Below are 16,914 nucleotides of genomic sequence, written 5' to 3'. Positions count from 1 at the left end.
CTTCTTTTGATTACTCCCAATAATGGAGCTACCTCAACCCTTGCTTTGCTCCAGTGCTAAGGTTGAAAGAAGAGGTTAGGCTGGAAAAGAAAGTGTTCCATAACCATGTGAGGATATTGGTATTTCTGTAACCACCTACTTTGAAAAAAGGATCGCAGAAGGATAGCAAAACTATAAGCAAGCTCCAGAACTGCCCATGTGGACTATTGCCAGACCCCTTGCAAGACGAAAAAACTGCGAGAACAAAGCTACTAATTGACATATTTATGAAGTTCCTAATGAACACATCTACCTATTTGACAAAAAAAACCAAAAAACACTCCACAGGTAAACATTTTCAGATGATTCAGAAAACAATTTTAAAAAATTCAAGTGGTATTAGAAACAAAGTATTTATTTCTATCTCAATAGTTTTTATAAATGGTCCTCACATACACCACTAATCATCAATTTTGGCTACAGTTTACAGAGTATTTTTATCTTTGTGGAGATGAAATCATGAAGATTCCATGGAGCAGCTTGAATGCGTCAGCAGAAGTAGTATTTTAACATTATGTTTCACAGTCCAAAAACTAATGATTATTCCCATCAGATTAGCATACAAACATAAGTACAGAAACCAGCCAACATAGGAAATGTGTTTGAAAAGCAGAAAGAAAAGATACAAGTTACTTTAAAATATCACTAGCATCAAAGCAGGACCACCCTTCCTCCCAACTTCAGCATAAAAAAAATAAAGTAAAACAAGTAATCTGTATTTCTCTCTTATGCAATACACATGAAAAACCACCTACAAAACAGCTTTAAGTAACAACTTTTTTTTTTTTTTAAGGTTTAAAGTTCCACCCTGTGTTTGAAAATACATTTAAAAAGATTATGACCTATGATTTCCTTAAGACAACAAATGTGCAAGCTTAATTGTTTGAGCATGCAACAGAAGTCAAAACAGCCCTGAAATAACAGAAGTCTACAGGTTGTAGATTATAGGTTAATGTTGAACAATTAAAATCTGACTAGGTGGCAGGAGTCAAAGGAGGAAGTTACTTGTTCAATCTTTCAGATCACACATCTTTTTATTCTTTCAAAACTCTAGTTGAAGGGTTTCTTCCCTTATTCTGTTTTAGATTATATGAACTTTCAAGCGGAGGCAGACCAGAGATTATTAATAAATTTACCTCCTTCCTTTTTCTTTTCAACAAGATTTCTCTATATAATATAAATTTAGCTCTAAGTGATGCTCCTTGATTTTCAGCTTTGTGAAGATGCATCAAGAGAGTAATTTCTAAAGCTAAAAAATCAATCATCAGTATTTCTGTGGTCTCTGTATGAGACTACTACTTCTTGTTGTTCATGTGTATACAAAGATAGTCATATCCTCAAGACAGACATTACTTCTTGCAATTATTTCTTCTTACTTGCTTTATATTTTAAATTAACTTTTATGGTAGTCAGAGTGCTGACCTCAATATTCTGTAACTGTGGGGGCAGAGCAAATTACCAACAAAATTATATTTTGCATCACTTCATTAAAATAAGTAATGGGAAAATGGGAGTTCAAAAATCACCCAATTAGTCAATTAGCACTTTAGTAACTGAACAAATGCTCAAGTAGCTTCACAAACAGTAAGCCAGTATATGATGGCAATGCTGCTGAAGGTGGTGGTGGTGGTGGGAATAACCACACAAATCAACCCCGCTTCCTTCATTGTTCTTGGCCACATACCTTCCCCACTCTTGCTGGCACAAGTAACTGTGCTACAAATCTGACCAGGAAACCTCTCTGGGTTAACATTTCCTCCACCCAAACCAGGTTAATCTCCAGAAACTGATTCACTTTCCCAATCCAGTTCTCCACACAACCACACAAATGCTTGCGCAAGCACAAACTGTGACCAGGTAGCTGTATGGAGCAGTAATGCAACCAGGCTGCATAGGTGGGGTAGAGTTTCTTCTTACAGGTCAGAGTATTTGTAGTTCTGTAAACTAAAAGATAGACTTTGTCATTTCTCCTGTCTGAAAAATCTCCCTGGAGAGCTTTCATTGACCTGTGCTACAGATTATTTTTGCTTTTTAAACATTTCTTTCGATGGTCTCTCCCTTTCTCCACTTTTCCATTGAGCTACATGGTATCTGCTGCCTCTGGTATCTTCATTCAACCTGCTGCCTTCACCTCTCCTCACCTTCTCCAGTCAGTGCACTTCAACTCCACTTCCACTCAATGATGTAATCTGGAAAGTTAACATTTGCTACTATACATTGCAGTTTATTTAGCAATTCTGGATTACACATACAACATGCACAAAAAAAAAATAGCTTTCTGCCCCATTATTCCATTCTTTGCTGCTCACACACAACACAAAGTAAGTTTAGAATTTTAAGAAATACCTTTATGCAAAGCTTTGTGGTAATTTCAACACAAGCTGGTGCATTGCAACTGTCCCTGACAAGAATAGGTGAAGGCTTACAGAAAGGAAAGCATGACACTACAGAATCTTTTGTGAAATCCTGCTGCCATACACAGGTTTCATAATTTCCTAAAGAAAAATGAAGAACTCTCCGAGAACTCTCATCGAACTTGCATTTTGAGAAGCCACAAATTAAAAGATGAGCATCACAAACTAAATATATCTAACACAAAGAAGGGCATAAAGTCTTAAGAATCCATTAAATAGTCCAAACTTACTTCATCAGAAGCAGAGCGAAGACACTGGACAGCAGCCTGTTTTTTCATTTCCTCTAGTGTTAGATCAGAGCACTTTTTCTTACTCTTTCCCCATTTCTTGTAAGCTCCCTTTTCCCAGCCCAGGAAGATGTCATTCTCCTAAAATCAAAATAAAGAAATTACATTATTTAAAAGACATGAATATCTCAGTACTACAGCAGAACAGGACTACAAATAACATACTGTTCAAAATTAAACCAACCTCATCCTATCTACTAAAAACTACTTTTTTGCCAAATTAAAGATAAGTTTGATTACAGAGAACTTGCACTTACTATTCAGAAAAACACACATTATTTTTCACAGGACATGGAGGCTACTCACACTTCATGGCAATATGTTCCAATTGCAAAGCATATACATAAAGATCATTTTATGGCCAACTTATGGTTGAATGTATTACTGTAATTTACACAAAATATGTTAAGAGAGTTTCACTGATCTTTGAAATAATGATGAAAAGCAAGTAGTTCAGAGTTAGGATCAAACTTAAGAGAAAGTTAAACAAGCCAAAAGAAGAAAATGCAATGTTAGATCCCAAAGCCTTCAACTCAGTCTCACAACGAACATCATTAAGACTAGAGATAGCAGTGCCTATCTTAAAATGAACCTGAACTAATTTCAGAAGAAAATTAGACATGGGATGGGGGGTTTCCCATACATGTGAGAACATTTAATTAAGAACAATAAAATCAAAGAATGCTACTGTATTATATGTAATCATCTGAAGATATGTAGTATCCATTTTATATTGCTTTTCAGAATTTACAAGATTTATTATCAGACTTGCATATTCTTCACTGTCTGTTCACATATATACAGAATTTCCCATATTAATCTCATCAAAGAAATATTCTGGCTACCAGGAAAATAATCTTTAACATCTTTTAATGTAAGCTGGTCTAAATCATCTTCTTTGGAGAGATCCACAAACACCTGATGCTTTTCAACATACCTGTTTCAACCTTTTCAGCATATCTGTTATTACTGCTAATGAAGTCCCGGCTAAGGCCTACCCTCATTTAAAACAACTCCCAATTCCCCATGGCTTCAAAATGAAGTAAAATCAAGTTGTCAGTGAAACTAGTTGTCTCTGTGCAAAGAATAAGGTGGGGAAAAAAGGGGGTGGAGAGAGACCAATCACCTTCAGAAGCAGCCATTGAAATGGCTGCTGTTCGTGATTTTACATGACCGAGTCCTTCAGGAAAGAGTAGAACAATTTGTTGAATTTATTTCTTAAAGTCTTATTTGATCTCCAAAAACTGGAGAAATGGCTTTAGTTCTGAAAGAAGAAAAAGCTACCACTCTTTTTTTCCTTATACTTGTGCAAGATGCCAGTGATTCATTTAAAACAAGAAATTTGAACAGGCTACTGTTCTTAGAAGGAGTAAGAGAAATATGCAATAGGAAAAAAAAAAAGAAAAAAGCAAAATCTCAGAAAATAGGTTCAACAGAATGTGCACATGTATACTCCATTTTTTAAAAATAAATTTATAAGTATTTTCCAAAATTGTAGTTTATATATTTTTTTATATACAATGAGGCTGTGGAGCACTCAAAATTCTTCCCAATATTCATGTGAAAGTATACAAACTGATGAGACCCACCTGCATCTACCAGCTTCCAAAGCCTGTCCTGCTTATCCACATGGGCACAATTACAAATGAAAAAATACATACCCACTTGCAACACATTACTCACAGTGAAAATCCAGGCACACCAAGCAAATGTGCACTGGGTTAACTTAATTTATTCTGCTTTTAGATGGAAGGCTGATTAAGGCAACATCTACACTAGGAAAACATTGCCAAAACACTATATATTGAAGTATTTTGTTTTACCTACACCAACAAAGCTTTGCTTTGTACTAGTACATTAAAGCTAACCTCCGCAAGATTAGCTTTACTAGCTGTATATGCTAGCAGTCTGTCAGCAGAGCAGTAAGAACCTTCATGCTTACAGAAATTTATAAAGCATTTCATTCAGTTCTCCACATACATAATTTGAGAGGTATCTGACACTCTTCCACATACTTTGACACTTCTCAATTTTCAAAAATTTAATCCTTGCAACAAATACCCATTTTTAAATGGGGTAAGGGAGGCCAAGTGGAATTCTCCTTCAGGCCCCCACCACAGAGCTGCGTGTATCACAGTCTCATCCCTCCTTCCAGAGTAAACACATTGTTCATGCACTCTGCAAACAACACGGCTCATCTTGTAGGATGCAGCAGTTGAGGACAGAGCTCCAGTAGAATCCTCTCATCCTTTCTAGCTCTTTATACAATACACAGAAAATTTGTTTCTGAACATATAGTTTTCAGTCACACCTGGCTGCCAGTGCTTCATGCCACCATTTTAGGTTTTATAGGAAAAAGCCTGAACCTGTGTTTTTGAACTTTTTTTCCCTGGACAAACTTGCTAGTTTTTTAGCCTCAGATTTTTAAAGATTAGCAAACACCATGGATTACAGCTATGCCACATAAAATTTTGAAGTTTAAAATCTTCATGTAAACTTCAATATTTATCAGGACTATATATGAATTTGATAATAGTCTAAATTTATTGAGGACCTTGCACTTTCTGCATACAAATCAAACACCACAGCCATAAAGTACTATAGAACAGTGAAGAAAAAAAAATCCTTACATATAATTCTTGTGTTATAATCTATCAGAATGACTCTATATCGATTAAAAAAAAAAAAAAAAAAAAAAGAAAAAAGCATTACAGTGGAATGGCTAAGAAAGAAGACAATATCACATACCCTAGAGAGTGAGTTTGTAGAACTTGAAGTGTTACACAGAAACCAAGTGGAATTCTGCTTTTATGATGACTAAACTGATTTTTAAAAAAAGACAATCCAGTAGTTTCAAATGGTTTAAATTAATCTCTTGCTTTTTTCCCCGCTTTTTTTTTTTCCCCTTTGTCTCCAGTGGTCAGAAGCCCATCAGTAGGTTTACTTCTTAGACTGGAAAATATTAAGCCCATGACAAACAGGAAAGAAAGACGTTCAAGAAAACATTCTGTGTGCATGAAGGCAAATAAACTAGCTACTTCACATGGAAAGAATCACTAAGGACTTCTGATCTCTTCCGCTACTAAGATGCCTTTGTTTACCTTGGTTTCCTAACAGAACTAGAGATTCTATTATAATGCTTGTTTTAATGCAAGAGCTCTACCATAAGCTTAGAATTTTCACAATTCTATTCAGTGGTCGCTGAATATTTCCTAACAGCAATGCCACCCCAAACTTAGAGATTTAAAAAGCATGCATACACACAGAAGAAAAACTGAAATTTGGCTTACAAGATTCTAATACTTAAAACAGACTACCACTACTTAAATTTTTAAGGGACAACCACCCAATATTAAATATCAACAGTAAACCAGGGCCATCTGGATATTGGAAAAATTCAAGTTTGAATACCTAAACTGTTATTTAAACATATATTCTTCAGAGTCCTACTGTACCTATCTACTACACAACTATATAATCTCGTATTAGAGATTTTTAATTGTAAAGACAGTGAAAGTGCAAAGTTTCATGACAAGAATAACTTAAGAACCATAAATGTGGCTAAAGAAATTTTGAAGTATCTGTATTCTTTATGCTAATGCTGCCTCAAGAAATCCAGTATTTGCGGTGCTTAATTCAATCCTGAATTAATGTACACGTGCAAATTCTAGAAAAAGATTTCTTAATTGTTTCTCCTGCTCAACTATGCAAAAGCAGGAATTCCACTGCTTCCTTCCACACTACCAAGAAATTGGAGAAGCAAAAGAAAAGCAAGTCTGGTAGTGATTCTTACATTTGTGAGAAAGATAATAGAGAAATATCTATTATCAGTAAGAGAACAGACACGACACCTTGTGATAAGATTGAAAATTGTTCTGAAGTTCATAGTCTACATAAACAAAAAATCAGTGTTAAAACATACTTCAAGGATCTGCCAGGAACTACCCGTATTACATAAAATCTAGAGTCAAGTTCACTGATGCAGAAAAACTAGATGACTCAAGGTCCCAGTTTCTTTTCAGGTAAGTAAACAGGCTTAAATTTTGCCTTATCAGCAGAATACACAGGAAAGAAATCAGATCAACAAACTCCCCAAATAGGGAAATCCATGTTTTTAAAAAAATCAGACTTTTTTTCTTCAAGTAAGTTCAGGGAAACTGATTCCCTAAGATTCTCCCTGTGTAAATGCACTACAGATTTAATTAGATACACACTAAGATGATGAACAAATATAGCATATATTAAGTTTTCAGATAATGTATTGAACAGCCTTAATTATCTATGTGGTCAACATTTCTATTTAAAATTATATACAAGAGACTTTAGGGCAAGAATTTTCATTCTCTTAGAGGAGAGAATAAAATACTGAGTTAAAAAAAAATCTGAATCAGTGAATTTTGAAGAACTCCTCTTTTTTGAGTGTTTTAATTTCAGCACAAACCAGTTGCAAATCAAGCATATTACCAACTTGGTGTTTCTTGCTCTCATAGAAGTTATTGCTGGTGAGACAAAACTTGCTGCTTCAACAAGTTCATACAAAAAAAAAGTAAGCAGCATTCAACATCATAATTTCTCAAATACAAAATAATCACACACGCAGAGTCTCTCCCTTTAAGGATCCAACTCAAAGAATACCATCAAAATAAGTAACCTAAACATCCAGACAAGATCATCTAATGTGAAAAAGAATTCCCAAAATTGTTACGGCATGCAAGCAGAGTCCTGCAAGACTAACATGAACAATCTTTCCTTCTTGTAATTCTCAGTTAACAGATTAAGATATATCTCCAAGGAAGGGAAAAAAAATTACCCACAGTTTTTTTAAAAGGGCCAAACATTTGCCAAAGACTCAGTAGAACAGTTGATCTGTATTTTTGCCATGAACAGTTTGGAGTTGTATGTCTACTGAATGTCTGCCCAGTTCTGTCCAGCATAGTACCTAACGATTAAGTTTTGTCTGCTTGTTCCAAAATGGGGCATTAGTATGCAGACTCCTCTACTAAGCTGTGTGAGAAACCTTTCTGACAAAACTTTTTTAAAAGATGCCCAAATGCAATTAAAATAGATCATCAAATTACTGGACAGGCCAAAGGGAAAAATAGAACGAATGCTTATATGGACAGACTGAACAGTGAATGCATATGCCATCGTTCCTTATAAAGAAGCTCAAAACCAGGAAAAGACAGATCACCCAAACCAAATGCTATACTGTGGTCATGGATTGTACAAGATGCCACAAACCCCAAAATGTTTTGATGGAACTACAGAATTTGCAGACCTTTACTCTGTCTATGAGACAGAACAGTCTCAACTCAAGCCAGCAGCATTCTCCAAAGGCATTCACATTCTCCTCTCCACAAACACACCCAAAATATTTCCTGAATATCAATATGCAGTCCACAAAATTTCCCTACTAAAGTCTATCATCAGTACAACTTAAGTCAGTGACAGCTATCAAGGTTTGTAGTAAATAAATGAAAACAAAGACTATATAATCTGGCATAACGAAAACCCAGGTAGTCCAGCAGTCCTGGTCTCTTCTGGCAACAACAGTTTTTACAGCATTGATGTTTAATTAAATGCAGTGTTCACGTAGACAGGTATGAACCATTGTGCTCTGCAAGAAAGCTTTTCCAAAAACTTACTCAAAGAACTCCAAAAATCAACTCTTGAGATATTTGAATAGGCAGGGAATGGAAGAAAACAGCCATAATTTATATCCAAAATGGAACAGGTCCTCACTACCTCTAGGAGGATCTCATATGGGAGAATTTGGGGAAAACTGCAACAGATCACACATGTATTTCACCTTTAAGATTATTCAAGACTGTATAAATAATTTAAGTGATCTTCCCTGAAAAAATACTTCCCCTAAACTGAGATTCAAGAAAAACTCTCATAGATTGCTTAAAGCCACAGGGATATATACCTTTTCATAATGGCTTCTGCGAAAATTTTTAAGAGACATTGCATCTCATAATTAATGAGAAAGGTCTATAATGGGCCAGGATCAGCTCAGACATTCCTCATAGGCTGCCTCAGACTGAGACAAAGATAATGAGATAATACATATGCAAGACAATTCAGAATAAAACACAAGAACAGTGGCACAAGCTCAGCTTATATTCTCCAAAAGACATGCAACAAGAGGTTTAACAGACAAACAGCAGATAAGGACACTGTCAGAGAGCAGCACAAGTTTTCTCCATGTCAAAAGCCATGCTACAACGGAATGGAGAAGACCGGAAAACGTTCTTTAATGTTAGATAATTACTCCAAATCCAGATATTACCAGAGAAAGAATTAATCTTAGGTTTTTTGTGAAAAGCCAGAGAACCATCCAGCCACTACAGTCACCTCTTTCCTGGTTGCTGTAACTGGAACATTACAATCCTATGCAGTTGGACTGCAGTGGAACAGCTGATAATATATCAGACCACATCACACACTGCTACAACTCCAAGGTCCTCAAGGCATTCAGGACTGATGATTCCACTATCTGCAGGCAGGGAAGAACTCTACCTATCAAAACCAATCAATCCAAGTATAAATCCTGTAATTCCAGTTTCTGTCAATTATAAACTCTTGCTTATAATGCTACCAACTCGAAAGGGCAGTCTATGTGTTGTTCACTAATTAGAAGCTACTCTAGGCTGAAACCAAGCAGAAGAAATTTGATCACACCTACTCCAAAGAGCGAGAGAACATGCAAATGCTGCATCTGTTGAAATCCTATGTTTGATGAACAGGCTGCCTTTAGAGTTTTCCCATTAAAGTAAAAGCAAAAAAGAAGAAAATTTAGCAAGGCTATAGCTACAGCTACAAAGACACAATTTTACTTGCAAGTCTTACCTACCTGGCAGAAAAGAAAGCCAAGAACTCAACAGAAACTGCCACTACAAGAGTGCAGATACCTGAAAGGGACATGTTATGACTGGAGAAGTGATCCCACAGAATTTATGGTAGCTGTCTTGGACTTAGAGATAAAGTTGTGTGGCAAGCATCACAGACCTCTGTAACCATCTGATTTCAGGGAATATAGGCATTGCACACCTATGCTTGGAGACACATGCTGAGTGTACTGTCACACAATGGTCTACTATACAAAGAACACTGAGGAGGTATCTCAGCTAGCCCCAGAATCCAAAACAGTACAATTACATCAACACAGAGATGGCTGCAAATAAATCCTGACTCTTAGGAGGACTAACCAGCTTGGCACTTGAGCTTATATCTCTGCTTTGCATTATGTAAGCCTTTGTGAGAATACATCAGTAGTCATAACAATAAAAAAGTGATTCTGTTATTCTTTTTGCATGACTCTTAGATGGATGCTATTTAGGAAGTCACAGAAGGCAATATAGTACTGTTTTAAAAGATAGGTTTGAGGACTCAGAGCAGAAGCTAATGATAACATTTTAACTATATTACACGGATGTGCCCACTTCAATAGGACAGTACATAAGATAGGCACTGCAGACCCTATGTAAGTTTAATGTCCCAAAAGTTATGTTCCACATATTGGAACAAACATGTTTGCAAAGGAATCTGCATTTCAACATAATCACTCACATCGGTACAAAGGCAGAAGACAGTCTGAAAGAAAAACTTTCTCAGAAAACCACAGTCTTTAAGAATAAATGCTTTTCTTTTGCACTAACACATCAGCTGAAGCTGACTACCCTGAAACCTGTATGGTTTGCATAAATACAATGACCCTGAGAGCCTACTGCTGAGCTCCAATCCCTGCCACCATAAATCCTATCCCTGAAATGGAATAGAGAATATAAATGCCTAGTCCATGATACTCCAAATCTACCCCACATCTAACGGTCAGCAAGACAGAAATATAGAACACAGCAGTTCTAATTAACAAGTCAAATGCCAACTACAAATTAATAAATTTTTAAAAAAGAAAAGAAAAAAACAAAGAGTTAGTCCCCCAGAGACACTGCACCAGTGAGAACTTGAGTTGCATTGGTCAGAACTGTTACATGAGCTTCGGCTGGTGTCCTGGTTTCAGCTGGGACAGAGTTAATTTTCTTTCTAGTAGCTGGTACAGTGTTGTCTTGGGTTCAGTATGAGAAGAATGTTGATAACACACTGATGTTTTCAGTTGTTGCTAAATCATGTTTAGACTAAGTCAAGGATTTTTCAGCTTCTCATGCCCAGCCAGCGAGAAGGCTGGAGGGGCACAAGACGGGAGGGGATACAGCCAGGGCAGCTGACCCAGACTGGCTAAAGGAACATTCCATACCATGTGGTATCATGCCCAGTATATAAACTGGGGGGGAGTTGGCCAGGGCAGGGGGGGGACTGCTGCTCAGGAACTAACTGGGCATCAGTCAGCAAGTGGTGAACAATTGCATTATGCATCACTTGTTTTGTATATTCCAATTCTATTATTATTATTATCATTGTTATTATTTTCTTCCTTTCTGATCTATTAAACTGTTCTTATCTCAACACACGAGTTTTACTTTTTTTTCCCCATCCCACTGGGTGGGAGGGAAATGAGTTGAGTGACTGCACGGTGCTTAGTTGATGGCTGGGGTTAAACCATGACAGCTGGAAGCTCCTGTACTGACAGCACGTGCAAAGGAACCCAACTGAAATGGCTTCAGCACCTGCAAACAAGTATAGGTGCAGCTGTTCTTCACAAGCCTATATACAGGTGCTTTCACAGGACAAAGCCTATTGCGCTGGGGGAATCACAAGTGTGCTCTAAGACCGAAAACAAGAGGCCATACCCTGCTGCACACGCAGCAGTTCAGAGAGAATATCTGGGAGTTTTCTGAGGCACGTGCCTTTACAGTAAAGCCATTTCAGTCATCTTCCACTGCTTAACTGAAGAGGAATCCCACCCCCCCCAATTTTTCTCACCAAGTTAATATTGTATACAAAAGATTTCTTTTCCAAAGTTTAAAGGAAGCACAGCTAAGTTTTCCTCTGTGAACTTAACTTAGTTGTCCCAGCTTTTACAAAAGATAAACTATTTTCTATTAATACATAAGCTTTATGGGCATATTAACTTGAGGCTATAGTACTGTTTCCTAAATATGATAAACCTACTCTTTCTTCAGTTTACATATCCATGTATGAGAAAAAGAGGGGTTTTATTCCCAACCCTGCAAACATGTACACATTTGAATACTCTAAGGACTTCAAATTAATCATATAAAAAAGTACAGGCAGAAGTCTTGGTCTCACAGTTCCCTTTCCTACCTAACTTTTCTTCATTCACAAATTTCCACAACTTGAATTTTACATACTTAGCTTGGGTAATGATTAAAAAAATAGCGTCAGAATATTTTCAAAATTGCTCCAATGGGAATGCTGCACAGCTTAATAAGCAGTAACAGAAATAAAAACTAAACTGAAAATATTCTGCATTCAAGAAATTTACTTCTAAATGCTGCTGGTGAATTTTGGAACTTAATGACGCTTGTGTGAAGCAGTCACATGGCATTGCTCTACTGTAACTGAACTATACTCTGCATATTTTAATGCATTTAAAAAAAAATGGGTTTGAATGACCCACAGTTATTTCTTAGGGATGATAGAAGAGCAGTTGTATTTATATGAGAACCTGCTTTGTCATCTTTTGTTAATCTGGCTGGTATGCCTATTTAACATTTAACACAGGGTTAGTGTAGTACAGAGGACCAAATCCTTATTTCTTTTCCTGTCTTTAGATTATGGATGAGATTTTCACTTCAAAACAAACACAACAAAACACATCCTCTTCCCCCTAAAATATACATGTGAAAAACTAAATATCTATTACTAGAATATAAATCTAGACATCAGGTCCCTCTACTGGGTTAACATGGGATGGCAGGGAGAACAAACACCCCACATTTGACTGTATCTTGGAACAAACGGCACAGGGGGCATCACAGGTGCTGTCAGCAAAGTGTCCCACGTCACCAGCCCACGCTAGCCAAATGCATAAGAGTTGGCAATGATATCCTCATCCCAGTTCAGAGTGAAAGGCCAAAGGCATTTGCAGAGATAAAACCACACAGGAAAGACCTAAAATTTATCATATGTGGGCTGAGGCCTCTTTTCCACTGCTCTGTTCTTCCCAATACAAAATGAAAACTACATTTTGGACTTTAAATATGTATGTGCTAATGATGAAAAAGCAAGAGTAAAAACTATGATTAGCAGAAGTGTAGCTATCATTCTGAAGACTTTTCCTAACCCTCCATGTAAAAGATTACCCAAATGGAACTATTTCAAATCAGTCTACAAATAATCAGTCTTCCAGAATGAAAGCCTCCCTCTTACAGACTAAAAAATCAAAAGGAGAAATCTCATGCTGGTCACAGAAGAACACAGTTTGCAGTACAATAGCTACTCAATTCTGAGAGTTAGGAAAATATCTTTTAAAAAACCCACTTTTTTAGGATTTTTACTTTTGAGGGTCAGAAAAAAATGTCAACTTCCAAAAATGAGTTGAAAGAAGTAGATCAAAAGCAACAGAAGACACTTGATATGGAAAGTATGCATAACAAATGCATTTAGACCTTCATGCTGCATGACCAAAGGCTTACAAACAAAGCCTTTATCTCACAGAGTGTCTAGCTGTTGGGTTTGGGTTTTGTTGTTTGTTTTTTGTTTTTTTTTTTTTAATAAAGGCTCTATCTCTTCAAAAGGGAGAACAGTCTGCAGGCAAAAAACCATGAACTTGTTATATTCAGAAACAGCTATGCTTACAAATAGTATATAGATGATACAATACAGAACAGATTTTAATACTGTACAAATAAAGATCAATGAAATAATGTTTCACACAAAATATATTTTAAGGCAATGCCTTCCACTTCACACAGATTATATTATCTTAATGCAATATTTACTGTATCACAAACTGGTTTGAAAACACATGTGTCTACAAATGTACTTTTAATTAGCATTTAAATAACAATCAGAAATCTTAAAAGCACCTAGTTGGTTTAACATTAGGAAACTAAGAACGAGGCATTCTGATAAAAACCAGTCTAGTCTGAAGTCAAATGACTGTCTCACAATGTTCAGATCTCCCCCAACAGCAATTCTGTGGGTCCCCAAAAGTTAAAGATTTGTCAGTAATTTAATGGGTTCTTCTCCTTAATTTATCCTTTATTCCAAAATAAGAAAAATCAGTAATAAAATGCAAATTATGAAAGCAAATATACTTAACAGAAACATTCTGCACTTTAGTTACCATCACAGAGTCTTCAAACCCATACTGATTTTATGAAGTTTTCCTTAACAGACCAAAACCATCTAAAAGGTCATCTACCTCAGAACAAAAGAGTGCTTTCCAAACATTTTGAACAGAGACCATTGATAGGCCTCAAATCTTAAAAACACAAAACCAAAAACAAACAAAAAAACCCTAACACACCTAAATAATGAATATAATATGTTATAAAACATGGTTCAACAGATTCCTTTAGTAATTTTGACCATTAGACATCTAATTTATGTGTAAATCAATTTGAGACTCGTGTTGTCTAGAAAGTTTGTAAGCAAGAAACATCTTTGTTTCTAGGAGAAAAAAAAAACCCACAACAAATCTACCACTGAAGTCCTTACTCGTCTTCTGCTATCACAGACCTAAACTATAGCCACCAAAACCAAAACCCAAACTAATTCTATGAACATCCTGCTGTGTCACAGTAATCAAGGAAAATGTGCAAACCCAATTCATATTGTCTTTGTATTCTCTCCTCCATCAGTCAACGCTGGGGAAAAAAATCCCAAAGAGCCTCCTTCCTTCCACCCTCTTAAACCTTCCCACCAGCAATATCACTGCCGCAAAAAGAAAAAAAAAAAAAGGGGGGGGGGGGTGCGGGGGATAAAAAAAATTTAAAAAAAGATAAAAGTGCACACACTAAGAATGAAGGATTACTTAAGAACTTTTACGTCTTAAGCTTTTAGACTCATTTCCAAAAGTAGCAAGTATGGCACGAATAAGAATTGTGCTATGAATGCCAAAGATAAGTTCACTTCAGTACCTGAGTATTTTGTAAAAAACATTTAAAGCCTGTATATTTCAGAGGTCTTACAGTAATTCTTGACAGGTATGTATAACATATGCATAACGATAGCAGAACTGGAAGATCTTGGTACCAGAGTGCAATTTACCATAAACGAGATTCTTTTCTTGAAAGCTCTCTAGTACTTTGAAACACAGCTGGGCAAAACATACCTGCTTATCAATTTTCCCAATATTTTAACAGATATTTCAATTTAACCCAATGAGTCATCAATAAAAACCGCAAACATTCCAGTAAAATTTGGTTGCAGTGTATTAGGGTTTTACTTTCATCTATGTTTTCTGTACTGTGCCTCCCTCCACGGCCCCCCCACAAGTACTTGCAAAAAGCCCCTATTAACTCTCTGAGAACTCATGACTTACCGATCTATCATTTTGTGATATTGAGTCTGACTCCATATGACACCCAACAGAGACCACTCTAATTGGGCAAGGCATAGAATTAACAGTAATAATAAAATCAAAAAAACCCAACAAAACCCCAAACAACCAAAAACTCAACTCACAAAAAAAACCCCAAACCAAACAAAAACAAAACAAAGAAGAAAAAAAACAACAACTACCCCACACACCAAACCCTTAAACACATTTTATCTTCTATCTACGTATCAAACTACCTCTCTGTACAGAGACAGATAGTATTGGAGGAAGAGAGGTCAAGTGACCCAAGCCACAGAAGTCTGCAGCAGAATCAAGACCAGAAACCACATATTATATATTACTAACAAACCAAATGGAACATTCCTGCTTATTCTCAAAAATAACCCTAAAGACCTAGTCAATCAAGACACATATTCTTTTGAAATACTTATTTTAAATGTAAGCAGAAGTGACTGATAACACACTAACACTGATATCTTAAATAGCTGGGTATGCCTAGTAAGGTTGGGGATATTTTTTCATACATTTTTTTATTTTAAATCTTTCTGTACTTAGCTGTCAGAACCTCAGTCCAGGACTTCAGAGTTCCATTTCCCTGCTACAGTTGATGACACCAGAATACTATAAAGAAAGCATGGAAGGAGGCTCCCTGAAGCGACTAAAACAGTGCTAATGATGTCATCAACATTGTGAGGTGGAAAGATCTTAATGACCACCTTAACTTCAGTTTGTAACATTTCTAATGAAGATGATTTATACCGTATCCATAAGACTGACTTCCTAAATTGTTCCTCTTTACCACCTGCCCACCTGTGCACCCCACCCTGCCTCCCAAAAAACACATTGCAATGGATTGTTCTTATGTGTAATCCCATTTTGAGTGTTCAGAGACCACACATTCCTTCTAACCTGTTCGAAACAGAAGCAATTAGTGTATTCTGTGGAAGAAGTGACGGCTAATCAATCCCCACAGAAACAGAGTTCTAGAAGCAAAGAATCATAGAATCATAGAACAGCCCAGGTTGGAAGGGACCTCAAAAGATCACGTGGCCCCCCCCTTTCGAGTGAAAGGGAGCCTAGATAGATTTTCAAGCACCCTGTCCTACTGCATCTTGAAAACCTCCAGCAACAGGGGCTCTATCACATCCCTGAGGAGGTTGTTCCAGTGAATGATTGTTCTTACTACAAAAAATAAATAAATTTCTGTCTCACACTGAGGTGAAACTTCCCCCAGCACAACTTGTACCCATTTTCCTTTGTCTTCTCCATGTGGTTCCTTGTGAAAAGACAGCCTCCATCCTATTTGTAGCTGTCCTCTCATTTGGGGAGAAATCACTGCAATAAACCCACAACTTAGAACAGTTCTTTCCCTGGAAATTCTGTCATCTTTCTCAAGAATCAAAGCAATCGTATGGGAGAAAATCCCTGAGATGCCAAGAACCAGCTCTTCCATGGGAATTAATCTGAATTACAGGAGCTCAGCAACTCTCAGTATTTTACTTCTAAATTATTTCTCATTTAGATGCTGAATTGCTGTACTCTTCCCTGATTTCTATTGGTAAACAACACTAGTATTTGGTTTTCCCCTTTGTCAATGTTGAACGCATCACCAAAATCAGATTGAAACTGCTTATATGCAAACATATGCTTTAGAGTACAGATTTTCTTGCTTCTCAATGACTTAACTAAACCAAAATTAATTTTAAAATGTGAGGTTATACAAATAACCAGTAACCAATAGTAA

General features: G+C 36.5%; 1 protein-coding gene across 2 annotated transcripts in view; it reads right to left on the bottom strand.

The window, feature by feature from the left end:
* Positions 1-16,914, bottom strand: part of KIAA0232 (KIAA0232 ortholog) — a 71,680-nt gene that overhangs the window by 32,959 nt on the left and 21,807 nt on the right. For both annotated transcript variants that reach the window (XM_049793534.1, XM_049793543.1), the window contains exon 3: positions 2,684-2,821. In XM_049793534.1, coding sequence (XP_049649491.1) covers positions 2,684-2,821 — 138 coding nt within the window. The remainder of the gene's footprint in view (positions 1-2,683; positions 2,822-16,914) is intronic.

The sequence above is a fragment of the Accipiter gentilis genome, chromosome 3 (genome assembly GCF_929443795.1).
Source record: "Accipiter gentilis chromosome 3, bAccGen1.1, whole genome shotgun sequence".
NCBI classification, from domain to species: Eukaryota; Metazoa; Chordata; class Aves; order Accipitriformes; family Accipitridae; genus Astur; species Astur gentilis.
The sequence above is the reverse complement of the archived record's forward strand: the minus strand, read 5'-3'. Positions and strand labels throughout refer to the sequence as shown.